Source organism: Rhinoraja longicauda, chromosome 6, assembly GCF_053455715.1.
Source record: "Rhinoraja longicauda isolate Sanriku21f chromosome 6, sRhiLon1.1, whole genome shotgun sequence".
In the NCBI taxonomy this organism is placed as follows: domain Eukaryota; kingdom Metazoa; phylum Chordata; class Chondrichthyes; order Rajiformes; family Arhynchobatidae; genus Rhinoraja; species Rhinoraja longicauda.
The window spans coordinates 12700023-12715644 of record NC_135958.1 but is presented as its reverse complement, the minus strand read 5'-3'; the positions used below and the strand labels follow the sequence as shown (position 1 = coordinate 12715644).

General features: G+C 44.2%; 1 protein-coding gene across 7 annotated transcripts in view; it reads left to right on the top strand.

Moving 5' to 3' along the window:
* The window catches only part of nlrc5 (NLR family, CARD domain containing 5), a 123491-nt gene that overhangs the window by 99583 nt on the left and 8286 nt on the right, over positions 1-15622 (top strand). For all 7 annotated transcript variants that reach the window (XM_078401661.1, XM_078401663.1, XM_078401666.1 and 4 more), the window contains 9 exons: positions 2477-2560; positions 4420-4509; positions 5457-5540; positions 7093-7176; positions 8471-8554; positions 10762-10845; positions 11640-11723; positions 12283-12366; positions 13448-13531. In XM_078401661.1, coding sequence (XP_078257787.1) covers positions 2477-2560; positions 4420-4509; positions 5457-5540; positions 7093-7176; positions 8471-8554; positions 10762-10845; positions 11640-11723; positions 12283-12366; positions 13448-13531 — 762 coding nt within the window. The remainder of the gene's footprint in view (positions 1-2476; positions 2561-4419; positions 4510-5456; positions 5541-7092; positions 7177-8470; positions 8555-10761; positions 10846-11639; positions 11724-12282; positions 12367-13447; positions 13532-15622) is intronic.

Below are 15622 nucleotides of genomic sequence, written 5' to 3'. Positions count from 1 at the left end.
ATAGCGGAGTGAGGGGGTATGGGGAGAAGGTAGGAACGGGGTACTGATTGAGAGTGATCAGCCATGATCGCAATGAATGGCGGTGCTGGCTCGAAGGGCTGAATGGCCTACTCCTGCACCTATTGTCTATTGTCTATTTATTTGCCTAACTGCGTGTGATTCCCTCCCTACAGTCACCACATTTTCCCACTGACTCAGGAACAAAGCTGCCTACAGCATGTAGTAACGTCACGCCTAAATGTAACAGGCAGTTGATGGAGCTGTAAGGAGAATAAGTGACAGCCTGCAGGAAAATCAAAAAACACAAATGACAGATTATTTTACAGTACTGAAGTTGCCTTTACAAAAAAATTACAAAAAAACTGGACCCCCAAATATATGCAAATCAATTGATACAGACATGATTGCAATACAAAAATCTATACTAGATTTTAACTATACTTCAGTTTGGTCTTGCCGATAACAGCAAAGGCATGAACTTGTAGAAGATATAAAGAATACATTTGGAGGCTACTGGCCAAGTCTTAAATATCCATGTTCATCTTCCTCCTTTGAATAGTAGTGTTGACTGTGAGTAGATGTGAATGTTGGGGTTCTGGTATCATCGTTCTTTCAGAAAATAGCAGTCTAACATGGGAGGCTTGGCACTGTCACTGTCTGGTGGTTATCATTCAGTTAGAACATAGTACAGCACAGGTACAGACCCTTCAGCCCACAATGTCAATGCAGAACATGATGCCGTTAATCTTCTCCGCCTGCATGTAGTCCACATCCCTCTTTTCTTGCATATCGATGTGCCTATCTAAAAGCCTCCTCAGTGTCACTATCGTATCTGCCTTCACCACCACCCCTGGCGGTCGTTCCAGCCACCCCACCACGCTCTGTGTAAAAACAAACTTGCCCCACGCATCTCCTTTAAACTTTCCCCTTCTGAGCTGAAAGCAAGTCCTCTTTTTGACATTTCCACCCTGGGAAAGAGATTCCGATTGTCTACCCCATCTGTACCTCTCATAATTTTATATACTTTTGTCAGGTCTCTCCTCAACCTACATAACTCTACAGAAACAATCCAAATTTGTCCAAGCACTCCTTGTGACCAGAGCGGGGCAGCGCAGCGGTAGAGTTAGGAGGAGAGGGGGAAGTGGGAGGAGTCAAAGGAGAAGTTGTTGAGGAGAGGAAGTGGGAGGAGTCAAAGGAGAAGTTGTTGAGGGGAGGAAGTGGGAGGAGTCAAAGGAGAAGTTGTTGAGAGGAGGAAGTGGGAGGAGTCAAAGGAGATGTTGTTGAGGGGAGGAAGTGGGAGGAGTCAAAGGAGAAGTTGTTGAGGGGAGGAAGTGGGAGGAGTCGAAGGAGAAGTTAAGGGGAGGAAGTGGGAGGAGTCAAATGAGAAGTTGTTGAGGAGAGGAAGTGGGAGGAGTCAAAGGAGAAGTTAAGGGGAGGAAGTGGGAGGAGTCAAAGGAGATGTTGTTGAGGGGAGGAAGTGGGAGGAGTCAAATGAGAAGTTGTTGAGGGGAAGTGGGAGGAGTCAAAGGAGAAGTTGTCGAGGGCGGAAGTGGGAGGAGTCAGCGGTAGAGTTGCTGCCTTACAGCGCCAGAGACCCGGATTCGATCCTGACTAAGGGTGCTGTCTGAATGGAGTTTGTACGTTCTCCCTGTGACAGTGAGGGTTTCCTCTGGGTGCTCCGGTTTCCTCCCACACTCCAAAGATTTGTAGGATAATTGGCTTTGGTAAAATCGTAAAATTGTCCCTCATGTGAAAGATAGTGCTATTGTATGGGGTTGATCACTGGATGGCGCGGACTCAGTGGGCTGATGGTACATTCCACCCTGTTTCTTTCAAGTCTAAAGTAAACTAATGCTAAGTTGGTGGCTCCATGCATTGAATAGACTTTATTGATGGTTCTTCGTTTTTCATGCTCTTCCACCACCTGTCTATATGACGTCTCCTGTCTGCCCAGCGTGTGAAATAGGACAGCGGCTTTCTTATCCCCCAGAACATGCAACAGTACAGCACAGGAACTGTGCCCTTTGGCCCACAATGTGTAGAAAATCATGCCAAGACCAACCCCTCTCTACCTGCACGTAATCCATATGCATTCCCTGCCTGGGCCTATCCAAAAGTCTCTTACATGACTGCCATATCTGCCTCCACCATCACCCCTGGTAGTGTGTTGCAGCCACTCACCACCCTGTATGTTGAAACAACTCTGCAGCTTGTAATTCGATTGTGAGATGCAGCTAGGGTGAGAAGAAGGGCATTGTCAGTGTCAGTGTTTCAGCTGCAGTGTTGTGCACACACGCAGTGATTGCATTCCAGTTGGGTAGGTGGGGGATGGATTCTTTGGAGGGTGATGCATCTCCCCACGCCTCTTGCCACCATGGCTACAAACAACTTGTCCCACTCAAGGGAGGGAGATGCTTCAACGAGTGAGTGTCTGGCACCCTGCCGCTCACAAGTCCTCTGTTTCTTCTCGTTACAGCTTGTCACACAACGAACTGGGGGAGGAGAGTGTCAGTGAACTGGGAAAAATCCTTCCGGCCTTGGAACAACTGAGGATAATCAAGTATGCACCATGATCAAATTTCTTTTTCAGTCATTTACCCATTGTATACCACAGCCTAATGATGAAAATAAACAACCCAGGTACTTTTCTCCAGAGATGCTGCCTGACCCACTGAGTTACTCCAGCCGATAAGACACAAAACAAGTCAGGCAGCATCTCTGGAGAAAAGGAACAGGGGACTTTACGAGTCGAGACCTGGAACGCCATCTATTCCTTTTCTCCAGAGATGCTGCCTGATCTGCTGAGTCACTCCAGCATTTTGTGTCCATCTTTGGTTTAAATCAGCCACCAGCACTTTGTGTCTATCATGAAAATAAACAAATCCTAACTCTGTCAAGCCTTGTAAACTAACTGGTGCTATTACCATGCTCTAATACAACCATCCTGGAGACTAAGTAATCCGTTTTTGGTCCCAGATTCACTTTCTTGAGGCAGTAATATGGGTAAATTGGGAGTCAGCACCTGCCTTGTGGTTATGGTTTAACGTGATTATCTGAGCTTTTGCCACCGGTTAATGGAGGAATAAACCCTTCAGTGTCAACTGTCAGTGAACCTTCCATAAAATGATTTCAGTTTACTTTATTGTCACCTGTACCGAGGTACAGTGAGAAGCTTTTGTTGCGTGCTAACCAGCCAGCGGAAAGACAATACATGATTACATTCGAGCCAATCATAGTATACAGATACATGATAAAGGAATACCGTTTAGTGCAAGGTAAAGTCCAATCTAAGAAAGTCCGATGTGGTAGATAGTTGTTCAGCTCTGCTCTCTGGTTGTGGTAGGATGGTTCAGTTGCCTGATAACAGCTGGGAAGAAATTGTCCCTGAATCTGGAGCTGTGCGTTTTCAAGCTCCACACACCGGTGCCTGGTGATCCCACACTCCAGACACCAGGGCCTGGTGATCCCACACTCCACACACCAGGGCCTGGTGATCTCACACTCCACACACCAGGGCCTGGTGATCTCACACTCCACACACCAGGGCCTGGTGATCTCGCACTCCACACACCAGGGCCTGGTGATCCCACACTCCACACACCAGGGCCTGGTGATCTCACACTCCACACACCAGGGCCTGGTGATCTCACATTCCACACACCAGGGCCTGGTGATCTCGCACTCCACACACCAGGGCCTGGTGATCCCACACTCCACACACCAGGGCCTGGTGATCCCACACTCCACACACCAGGGCCTGGTGTTCCCACACTCCACACACCAGGGCCTGGTGATCCCACACTCCACACACCAGGGCCTGGTGTTCCCACACTCCACACACTGGTGCCTGGTGGCTCCCTTACTCCAGCCTCAGTTTCTGTGCACCTTTTCAGCAGACAACTGCTCCACTGTAAATGTCCGTTTGACTGCATTTAATGCCATTTAACCTGCTCCTTGCCATGAAACAGAGGCCAGCCTAGGGTGGCGCAGTGGTAAAGTTGCTGCCTTACCACGCCAGAGACCTGGGTTCAATCCTGACTACGGGTGATGTCGGTATGGAGTTTCTACGTTCCACCTTTGAGAAACCCATGGGTTTTCTCCGGATACTCCAGTTTATTCCACATTCTAAAGACTTGCAGATTTGTAGGTTAATTGGCTTCCGTAAATTCCCCCTAGTGTGTAGGATTGAACTAGTGTATGGGTGATTGTTGGTGGGCGTGGACTCGGTGGGCCGAAGGGCCTGTTTCCACGCTGTATCTCTAAACTAAACTAAACTATATGAGTGTTGTGAAATAATGGATCCAAATTCAATGAAACCCACAGCCAATCGGTCCTGCCTGCACCCAGTTAGGATGCAGGCTACATCACTCTGGTTAAGTGTTTCAGGATGCTGTCAGCTGCCTATTTTTGCTCTTTCAGGTTGTCCAGAATGACTACAACTGTTGGCTTGATGGAGACAGGTATTTTGGCAAGAGGACTCAGTAACTGCACAAGTCTGGAAGAAATAAAGTGAGTGAAATAAGGCCTTTTTTTTTCTCCGATGAAAGCCTTTGACTTGCACGCCCGAACATATTTGGGGAAAGTTTGCCAATATGCAGATGAGAATTAGTTAGCAAAGTGTAATGAGAGTCATAGATTCACAGCACGGAAACAGACCCTTTGGCCCAACATGGCCATGCCGACCAAGATGCCCCAACGATACTGGTCCATCTGCTTGCACTGATCTCGATTGACATCAGTCGTTCCACAAATATGCTGTAATCATTATTTCAAGCTGAATTTAATTATGGACACCAGTCTCACCTGCGCTGGTATGGATACGATGACTGTGTTTCAATCCCACGTTTCATTTATCCAGTGTTATCTTCCACTGATCAGCCCATGTTTTCCCACTATCTCCACATCGTTTCAACACTGATGGCCTTCGTCCCAGCTACACTTTGATCCAGTTCACTCCAGCTTTAGAGAGCAGGGTGTGACCACTCCTTTGTTGACAGGAGCACGTAGCGTGTCGCAGTAGATCAGACTGATGTCCTTAACCATGAATGTGCCTGAAATGCACAGGTGCTGGCTGACCTGCTAAATATTCCGAACACTTTTTTCCCCCCATATTTCTACAGTACTTGGTTTTCGCAGAAGTTGATTAATTCACTTTTATATCTTAGCTTTTTTGAATTACAAACTTTCTATTGAATTTAATGGTATGATATTCATTTGACACTGCATACAAATATACATAGTTCAAGTATACATTAGAGAGCTGGATAACATCTACAAAAACAACTTGGTTGATTTGTCTGTGATGTTGAAAATACTATATTACTGTTTCAATGGAACTATTAGATCCATTGACTGATCAACATTGTCTTCTTCATAATTAAAATGGAGTAACAATGAAAATGGTTTTTTTTAAAAGGCACAAGAAACCTTAACCTAATCTCTTTATTTCTGTGCAGTTTGGATTCCTTGCTGCTCAAAGACTACGGTACTAAACTGCTGGCTGAAGGGATACCAAGAATGACAAGCTTGAAGAAATTAAAGTGAGTACTCTCCATATTTTGGTCAAATCTGAACAAAAGTCAACAGGGAGAAAATGGCTGGACAGATTTCACATGATGCAAATAACTGGATAGGAACCACTCGCTCAAACTTACTAGTATTCAAATTTCTGACATATGACATGAAAGGACGGACTTTTAACTGGTTCCATAGTGTTTCCTGCCTATTCAACATAGAGCCATAAACAGGCCCTTCAGCACATCATGAGCCCAGCTCATCCATGCTAACCAAGATGCCACATCTCAGTTCACTTCCTGGCCTCCAATGTCCCATCTTGCTCAATCTCTCTGTATAGTTCCAGCTCTCGAGTCCTGGCAACATCCTCGTAAATCTCTGCACTCTTTCCATCTTAATGACATCCTTCATAACACACAGATGATCAACTGATCACTTCTGCTTTTCTGGAGGTGAGCATCAGTCTCTCCTCAAACCCTTTAAAATGATATTCTCAAATGATTTATCCATTCTCTTTTAAAGATGTGTTGGATTCTGCATCCACCACTAACGCACGAATCCCATCTGAAGCTCATTTTTCCCTTAAAATTAAATTTACCCTGCATCGAATATACCCTCCCCTCATCCAGCTTTCTTCGCCCCCTTTCCCAACATAATAGGTCTGAAGAATGGTCCCAACCTGAAACATCACCTATCCATGTTCTTCAGAGATGCTGCCTGATCCACTGAGTTACTCAAGCACTTTGTGTCCTTGTTTTGTAAAGTTTCTTGTGTCTGCCCTGCATTTTGGTGGGTTGCAATCCGGGTGTTACCTAAGCATAAGAGATTGAGTGCACTGTGTTCTATGTCAGGTGGTGTTCCATCTCTATACCAGTAACACACATGGTGGAGTCAGAAGATCATGATTTCAAGTCCAACTCCCTGACATGAACACATAATAGAGCCATGGAATCATGCAGCACAAAAGAAGACCCATTGCTCCATCACATCTCTCTCTGTCACATAGATGGAAGGATGGTAACCAACAGAGTCGTTACCTTTCTGCTGAAGATAGACACAAAAGGCTGGAGTAACCCAGCGGGTCAGGCAGCATTTCTGGAGAAAAGGAATAGGTAACGTTTCGTGTCGAGACCCTTCTTCAGACTCAACTCGAGACGTCACCTATTCTGTTTCTCCAGAGATGCTGCCCGACCGGCTGAGCTTTTAGTGTCTATCTTCAGTTTACCCCAGCATCTACAGTTCCTTCCGACACAGTACCTTTCTGTTGTTTGCAATCTCTGGTGCCCCATTGTACCCATGAAAGGAAGCATGCCCAAAGGTCTCATGCCCAATGTCAGTTTCAGTTAGTAGAATTAAAATAAAATGAAGCGAGCTAGATTACAAACCAAAGGGAAGCTCCACTTTGTTGTGAAACACAACTCCCTGATTTTAGTTTAAAAAACTATCCATCTCTAAGTTATGCCAAATGATGGTACTTACATATTTCTGTATTGTGATTGAAGCTCAAACACTTTCAATGTATTACTTGTATTTCAAGTATTTTATAAGTATTACATTTCTACGTCTTTCTTCTCTTAGTCTGAAGTCTAACTCCATTGGTTGCAAAGGGGCAGCGGAGCTAGCAAATGGACTGAAATGCTGCACTGTGATGGGAGAAATCAAGTGAGTACAAAACTGTCCGATCAAGTGCATGGTGTCTTATTTAATTAACTTTCATTTGCTGGCTCTTGACTATATCTTGTTCCAGATAGGGTAAAATCCAGCTTTACCAGATCTGGGCTAACTCTACAGTACAGCAGGAAGCTTCACTGTTAGAAGTGGATGTAAAACATCTCACTGCTTCATGTTCAAACAGGGCAAGGAAATCCCACGCTTCCCCACCCACCTCCCAGGCTCATGGCCAACGTTTATAAGTTCATAACTCATAGGAGCAGAATTAGACCAGCAGGCCCAAATTGTCTACTCTGCCATTCAATCATGACTGATCTATTTTTTCCTCTAAACTTCATTCTCCTGCCTTCTCCCCATTACCACTGCAGGCCTTACTAATCAAGAATCTGTCAATCTCCATCTTAAAAATACCCAATATCTTGGCCTCCACAGCCGTCTGTGGCAATGAATTCCACCCTGTTGACTAAAGAAATTCCTCCCCATCTCTTTTCTAAAGGTACATCCTTTTATTCCTAGACTCTCCCACTAGTGGAGACGTCCTCTCCACATTCTCTCTATCCAGGCCTATTCACTATTCAGTAAGTTTCAATGAGATCCTCCCCTCATCCTTCTAAACTCCAGTGAGTGCAGGCCCAGTGCTGACAAATGCTCAAAGTTCTCAGTCAACATGTGGGGTCTTGCTTTGCTCCAACTGGTTGTTACTTTTCCTGCATTACAACAATGTACAAACTCCAGTTGTATATCATTGGTTGTAAAGAGCACTGTTTGGAGCATTGTGATAAACATATTTCCTTTGAAGACCAATGACTTTGTTGTGTAGTTGACGAGCACTTAACAGTTCTTTCCTCAAGACTAATTCTCCCAAAGTGTCAAAAAATAGACAAAGGCATTTCACAAAATTAGGTTAATGGTTTGTTACTAATGTTGCGGTACATGTTGTCAACCTGATGAAGTGAATCCAGTCAGCCTGGTATGAATCTAATCTCACTCGTAGCAGATGCATACCATGCCATCAAAAAACACGTCACAGCAGAAGTGAATCACACATTTTAATCATCTCAATTTTGGACTGTGATTAGGCTGAGCCTTGGTATGTGAACATAGTGAATTATCTGTTTAAGTCTGAAGAATGGTCCTGACCTGAAACGTCACCTAACTATGTTCTCCAGAGATGCTATCTGACCCGTTGAGGTGCTCCAGCACATGTGGCTTTTTTTTGTTGTAAACCAGCATGTGCATTTCCTTGTGTTTAAAGTAGCTGTAAATGTGTTGTCTTCCCATCCAGTTTGTCAGACAATTGTATCGAGAATGTGGGAGCAATGAAGCTGGCTGACGTACTGCCCATTATAAAGAGCTTGAAGATACTGAAGTAAGTGGCTTTGTTCTGATCACTTCACTTACCAACTCCCGCAATACTGCTGGTACAGCCAGGGCACGGTACATGGAAACAAGCCTCCCACAGCAGGATGGTCCGAGTTTCAATGGTAGTCAATGTTGAGTTTAATAGCCTCTCTTGTCATTCCATGATTAGCCTGTGCACCCTGCCTCCTCTTTGGGAGGGGAAAGAACAGCCAGTGCCTCTGCTCTTGTCATTCTGTGTGTGGGTGTTAAATCAGGCAGAGTTGGAGAGAACTGTGATTCTCTCCACATGCACCGTCGAGCTCAGGTGAAGAATGGAATCGATTTGGCCTCTTGGGTGAAGTTCCTGGCTTCTGCAACCCATGATTCGCATCAGAAGCCAGCACTTCCAGCAAGGAAACCCAGGGCAGTCCACATTCCCAAGTGTTTCAAGCCTTGTTTCATGGGTTATGCAGGTGTGTTTTAGTGATCTTACTGAAGCACTGTACAGTGGTAGTATCTTTACCTCCTCAAGCCTGTATACCACTCTGTAAGAGATCTATAACTTAACTCTACATCTCTTAAAACCTTCAGCTTTGCACCTGATTCTGAATGGAACATGAAACTGGACAGATTCTCATCAGGACTTTGTTAGAGAACTTGATAAAAAGCAGTCACAAAGTGCTGGAGTAACCTAGCGGTTCTGGCAGCATCTCTGGAGGAAAAGCATAGGTGGCATTTTGGGTAAGTCTGAAGAAGGGTCCCAACCCAAAACGTCACCTATCCGTTTCCTCTAAAAATGTTGCCTGACCCGCTGAGTTACTCCAGCACATTTAGTCTATCTTTGGTCTAAACCAGCATTTGCGGTTCGTCGTTTCTACTACTTGACAAAGGCATGTTTTGCTGAGAAAAGGCCCGGATCAGATCAGCTATGATCATATTGAATGGTGGGGCCGGCATGAGTTGCCAAGTGGTTTATTCCTGCACCTGTTCCCTTATGTACAGAACCTGTGACCGGACGTGATGGGTTGGGGTGCCTGTCCCAACACTGGACATCCGCATTCCAGCAGAGTTTGCAGTGCTTCTGCCAGAACTATGTAGCTCCTCAGTAATTTATATCAAATCCTTTAAACATCTTGAGTATATTGGTCAGAAAGTCGAGATGCATTTTTATAGGACTTTGGTTAGGCTGCGTGGAGACTTTGGAGTGGATGCACAAGAGGTTTACCTGAGGTTAACCTGGATTAGAGGGTATTAGCTACAAGGAAGGGTTGGACAATCTTGGATTGTCTGCTCTGGAGCACCAGAGGTTGAAGGGAGACCTCGTAGAAGTATATAGAATGATGAGAGGTCTAGATCGGTAGACAGAACTTTTTTCAGTAATGTGGAAATATCAAATACTAGAGGGCATAGCTTTAATGTGTGAGATAAAGGCTTAAAAGAGATGAGCGGGATAAGTGTTTACAGTAATGGTGTTGGGTGCCTGGAGCGTGATGCTAGGGTATGGTGGTGGTGGTAGATACAATAGTGATGCTTAAGAGACTTTTAGATAGGCAGGGAATGGAGGGTTATGGATTATGTGCTGGCAGGTGAGGTTAGTTTATTTTATCTTGGCATCATGTTGGCCGAAGGGTCTGTTCTTGTGCTGGTCTGTCTATGTTCTATCTTAAATGCCTCAGTTCAGTTTAGTTTATTATCACGTATACTGTGGTACATAAACTAAACATGAATTAATTAATACTTTATTGTCATATGTGACGAGTCACAGTAATGTTTTTTGTTTTGCTCACCCAAGATATGCAAAGAGTGGCCACATAAAGGGTGCCACCAAAGTTACAAAGTATCTCATTCATTCATTTATTCATTCATTTAATACATGATTACAATATAGTCATTCAAAGTGCACAGATACATGATAAGGGATGAATGTCTAGTACAAGGTAAAGCCAGTAAAGTGCAATCAAAGATAGTCCGAGGGTTACCAATGAGGTAAGTAGTAGTTCAGAACTGCTCTTCAGTTGTGGTAGGAAGGTTCATTTGCTAGATAACAGCTGGGAAGAAACTGTCCCTCAATCTGGAGCTGCCTGTTTTCACACTGCTAGGTCCCCCCTCAACATTCTGGACTGAAAGCAATGCCAGTCTCATCGATGCAAGCTAGTTATATTAGACATATTAAACAAGAGAGCTTTATGTTTGGTATGGTGTAAAATTTGCAACCTTTTGTGTCTTCACTAATAGCCTGACCCAAAACAACATCACAGCAATGGGTGGACAGAGACTGGCAGAAGCCCTCAGACAGTGCCCATCAATGGAAGAGGTTCAGTAAGTGCAATGAATTGTCACATTAATTGGTCACGATATGATTTGAACTAATACAATCCAATTGCCTTGAAGAGAGACTGTTATTATCATGTTGCCATCTCCTGAGCTTTACTGATGGTTGGATTGCTATCCACATCGTTCTGATCGTCTCCCAGTCTCAGCTGGAGGGCCAGTGCAGTGCATTCACTTCTCTGCCTAAATATTCATCGCACCAGGTGCAGACTCAGGCTGATACAGGAGGGATGTTATAAAGAGATGGTGAAATTGGATTGATATTAAGTTTAAATAGAGAACCATTCTGAAGAGGCTGGCATGGTGGCGCAGCGGTAGAGTTGCTACCTTACAGCGCAAGAGACCCGGGTTTGATCCTGACTACGGGTGCTGTCTGTACGGAGGTTGTACGTTCTCCACGTGACCTGCGTGGGTTTCCTCTCACACTCCAGACGTACAGGTTTGTAGGTTAATTGGCTTGGTAAAATTGTGAATTGTCCCTCGTGTGTGTGTATAGGATAGTGTAAGTGTGCGGGGATCGCTGGTTGGTACAGATACTGGGCTGAAGGGCCTGTTTCCGCACTGTATCTCCAAACTAAACTAAAGTAAACTAAACTTCAGTCTGAAGATGGGTCTCAACCCGAAACGGCACCCATTCCTTCTCTCCAGAGATGCTGCCTGACCCGCTGAGTTACTCCAGCATTTTGTGTCTACTAACTTGTTTCTTATGTTCAACTGATGGCTGTTGAATATTGATTGCAACTTTTTTTTCCCCCAAACCCCTTGCCAACACAAACATATAGTTTGTCTAGGAACAAGATTGGCGATCAAGCTGCAATGGAGTTAGCCAAAACCCTTCCGAAGATGCCTCATTTAAAGACTCTGAAGTAAGTGTTGCATTTACTGTACGCGTGTTTGCTGCGTCTAGGCATATCAGTGCTCTTGGTGCAGGTTATCAAGATTCAGCCTGTTTCTGGCTAAGGGACTATAATCTGTTTGATGAGCAAGATGTATTGGTATTATTCACTCTGACACTGATTGACCATATAATCTGTAGCCTGGGTTTTATGCCCATGAGAAGTCGAACAGGGCATAGAATGGAACGGAGTCAAAGTGAGCAAAGGGGAAACTGAAATCTAGATTCTGGCACAAGTCTAATTTGTTTGCTTTGAAATGGGAGAGCAATGGGATGACTAAATCCAATATTCCATCCAAATTTGTATGGTTCCCAGCCACAGTTAAATCTATTTGGCCTTGGCTGAAGTTGAGAGATTAAAATGTGTAAATAACAACTGAACAATTAAATAACCTACCGATATTAGAAATCTGAAATTAAGACACTCTGCGGGCCAGGCAGCAGCTTTGATGAGAGAAGCAAAGTTAACATTTCTGGCCGATGGCTTTCCATCGTATATTGTAATCTAACCTGTCTACCTCCCTGTTCAGCCTTCACTGCTGTGGCCTTGGCGCCGATGGTGGGTTAAGCCTGGCACAGGCCCTTGTGTCGTGCCCAACCCTCCGTGAGATAAGGTAAGCAATTCACTCTCTTGTTAACAGTGTCAAGACTGATTGGTTCCAGTTCTGTATTAAAAATGAAGAACGTTCTTTTTACATCGGGGTCTTGAATGTTCAGAATTGACTCATTTGTCACCGTGAGGCAAATATAATGATCTTAAAACATCGAAAGAAAAATGTGCAAGTTCTCTGCTAAAAGAATTTAGAAAAGGCAGCTAGGTTGCACAGCGGTATAGTTGCAACCCAGGTTCGATCCTGACTGGATGCTGCCTGTACGGAGTTTGTACGTTCTCCCTGTGACCATGTGGGTTTTCTCTGGGTGCTCCAGTTTCCTCCCACGTTCCAAAGACTTGCAGGTTTGTAGGTTAATTGGTTTCTGAAATTTGTTACTGGTGTGTAGGATAGAACGAGTGTACGGGGTGATCGTTGGTCAGCGTAGACTCAGTGGGTCGAAGGGCCTGTTTCCACGCTGTATCTCAAACTAAATCTAAACTAAGCACAATCTTTCTTTTCATCAAGCAAAACCAAATGGTGGTAATCTGTGAGTTTACTAAATACTCTACAATAATTTACGCTGAGACTTGAATCACCAAATAAAATGAATTTTCAGCCAGTCCTTTGACCTACAGATGCTCTGGCAGCCTCCTGTCCTTCTGCTTATCCCCTCCTCCAGAATCTTACTTCAGAATCTGTATATCCTGCCATTTCTGTGACCGTGACATTGTCGGCCTCAGCCAACACTTCATAGGAGTTTTGTTCGACAAAAACTGATGCCAAGTGACGTATGGAACTGTTCGGGTAAATGTCTAAAGGTTTTGGTAGCGAGATGACCTCTAAGGATCATCTTAAAGGAGGGAGGAAATTCAAGAGCTTAAGACCAGGATAGGTGGGAGTAAGGTTGCCAATGGTGGATTGGTTAAAAAGGCCACAATTAGAAGAGGTTGGATATCTTGGTAGGTTGGGTTTGCAGAGATCAGGAGAGGTAAGACCTTGGAATGAGTTTCAAGACCTTGGAATGATTGGTTCATGTGGTCTTGAATGTTATTGCATGCATGGTTCCACCCGGTTGATCTTAAATGCTGGATTCTCCCTGCAGCTTCGCTGAAAATAACATTGGGAATGAAGGACTGTCGGAGCTTGCACTGGCACTGAGAAGCTTGAAGTCGTTAAAGAAGCTGAGGTAAGTGCACATGGGATTGAGTGGGGACTCCACGCATTGAGTGATCTGTACATCTTTGCAGTTTATCATAGTTTCACTTTCACTCTGCTCGAGAGATTTTGAAAATGATTGTTGTAAAAGAACGTTTAGTTTAGAGTTACAGCATGGAAGCAGGCTCTTCGGCTCAGCGAGCACACTGACCATTGATCATCCGTTCACTGGTTCTGTCATCCATTCCCTACACATTAAGGGGAATTTACAGAGGGCCAATTAACTTGCACACCGCATGTCGAGGGAATTGACAGAGAGAAACCAAAGGGAAAACGGAGACCGAGGTTTGCTTCACGGGGCTTTATTGCATGATATCATGGAGAGATGGCGGCAGATAACTGCTCACCAGTTCTCTGACTTTGCACCAGAATTAGCCGACAGTTATACAGTGCAGTAAACAGTTTTTTTTGTTGTTAGATACAATTATCCTGTTATTACTATCTACTACATGGGAACCAATTATTTCATTAGTCATTACATACTTTTTGTTTATGTCAATCTTATTCAACAACAGATGCTTAATTCAAGTCAAACATAATACAAGGGCATCTTGATATTATTCTATCTCATCTTTCAAGCAGACCGCGCCACTGCCCACTGTCAGAGCTAATCATAAGCCCCCATTTACTGCACCGTTTCTACGCTACTAGCGGTGGGGGGCGCGGGTGGTCTACCCAGCTATTACTGTGCTGTTTTTGATCACAATAGTTACTGACATTACATAGTTAACTATTGTGATCCAGCATTCAGTAACTATTCACTGAGGAACAGGCTTCCTTATCTCTGTCCGGATTTTGTTGTGCTTTATTCACCATACTACGCATTCCCGGACAAGAGGTAATGTGCCTGAAACATTTTGCCAAATTCCCGTGATCTTCTGTACCTGGTCCACGGGAAATACCAATTGCCATCCCCGCACACTCTTTCGTTACCTTGTTTAAATCCGATCAAAATTAAGCAAATGAAGATTTTATTTTTTTCTTCTACACCGCATGTCTTTGGGATTTGGGAAAAAACACGAGCACCCAGAGAAACCCACTTCCCTCTCCTCCCTCCCTCTCCCACCCCCAGTATTGCAGGATCTCCCTCCAGGCGAGTTCTTCACAAGTCAGGTGCTTCAAGCTGGCTGACCTAGGTTAGAATGGCTTATTCTCAATGTAGTATGTGCTGAGCCCCAGGTTCCCAGTCATTTTCCACACACCCCTTTGCTTTCAACTGTCAGGCAGCAAGCCCATATTTCTCCTCGGTTTTGAGACCGAGGGTGTAGTAAATGGGAGCTTCCCTTAATTCTCGGTAGATCTGCAGTGCCCAGTGAATTGATGAGGGATGTTAAACTAGAAGGGTCAAAAAGAAAAACAATGCGCAGAAAAGCAGGCATGTTCCAGAGTATGAGCGTTTTCCTTGCAGCTCAGTGCACCGGTAACGCGGCACACGAATGGGTCCTTAGTGAAAGTCATTGGGAAATATGTAGGTGCTGGCTCGAAGGGCCAAATGGCCTCCTCCTGGAACTATTTTATATGTTTCTATGTATACTGTGTATACATAGTATACACTATTTTCTATGTTTCTATACTGTGATGTGTTCAGCGAGGAAGGGAAGATCTGACGAACATTGCTGAGCAGCCAGCTGACTTTGATTTTTCAGAGAGTCAAGAGTGTTTAATTGTCATATGCATCGACAACGGAACAATGAAATTCTCACCTGTAACAGCATAACCTTACTGGACTTTTCCTTGCAGTAAACGTTATACCCTTTATCTGTAAACTGTGAACGGTCCGATTGTAATGATGTTCGTCTTTCCACTGATTTGTTAGCACGCAACAAAAGCTTTTCACTGTACCTCGGTACATGTGACAATAAACTAAACTCAAAGATAATACTATAGATAAATACAATCAAATCAAACTCAAGTACAATAGATGACATATAAGAAAACAATTCAATAAATTAATAACCTCAAAAGAAAAGAAAAAAGGGCCCATACTTCTTGAATATTTATTGAGGAAATATACCCATTGTGGGGGGGGGGTTGGTGGTGGGAGGGGTGCTGGGGTGGGCAG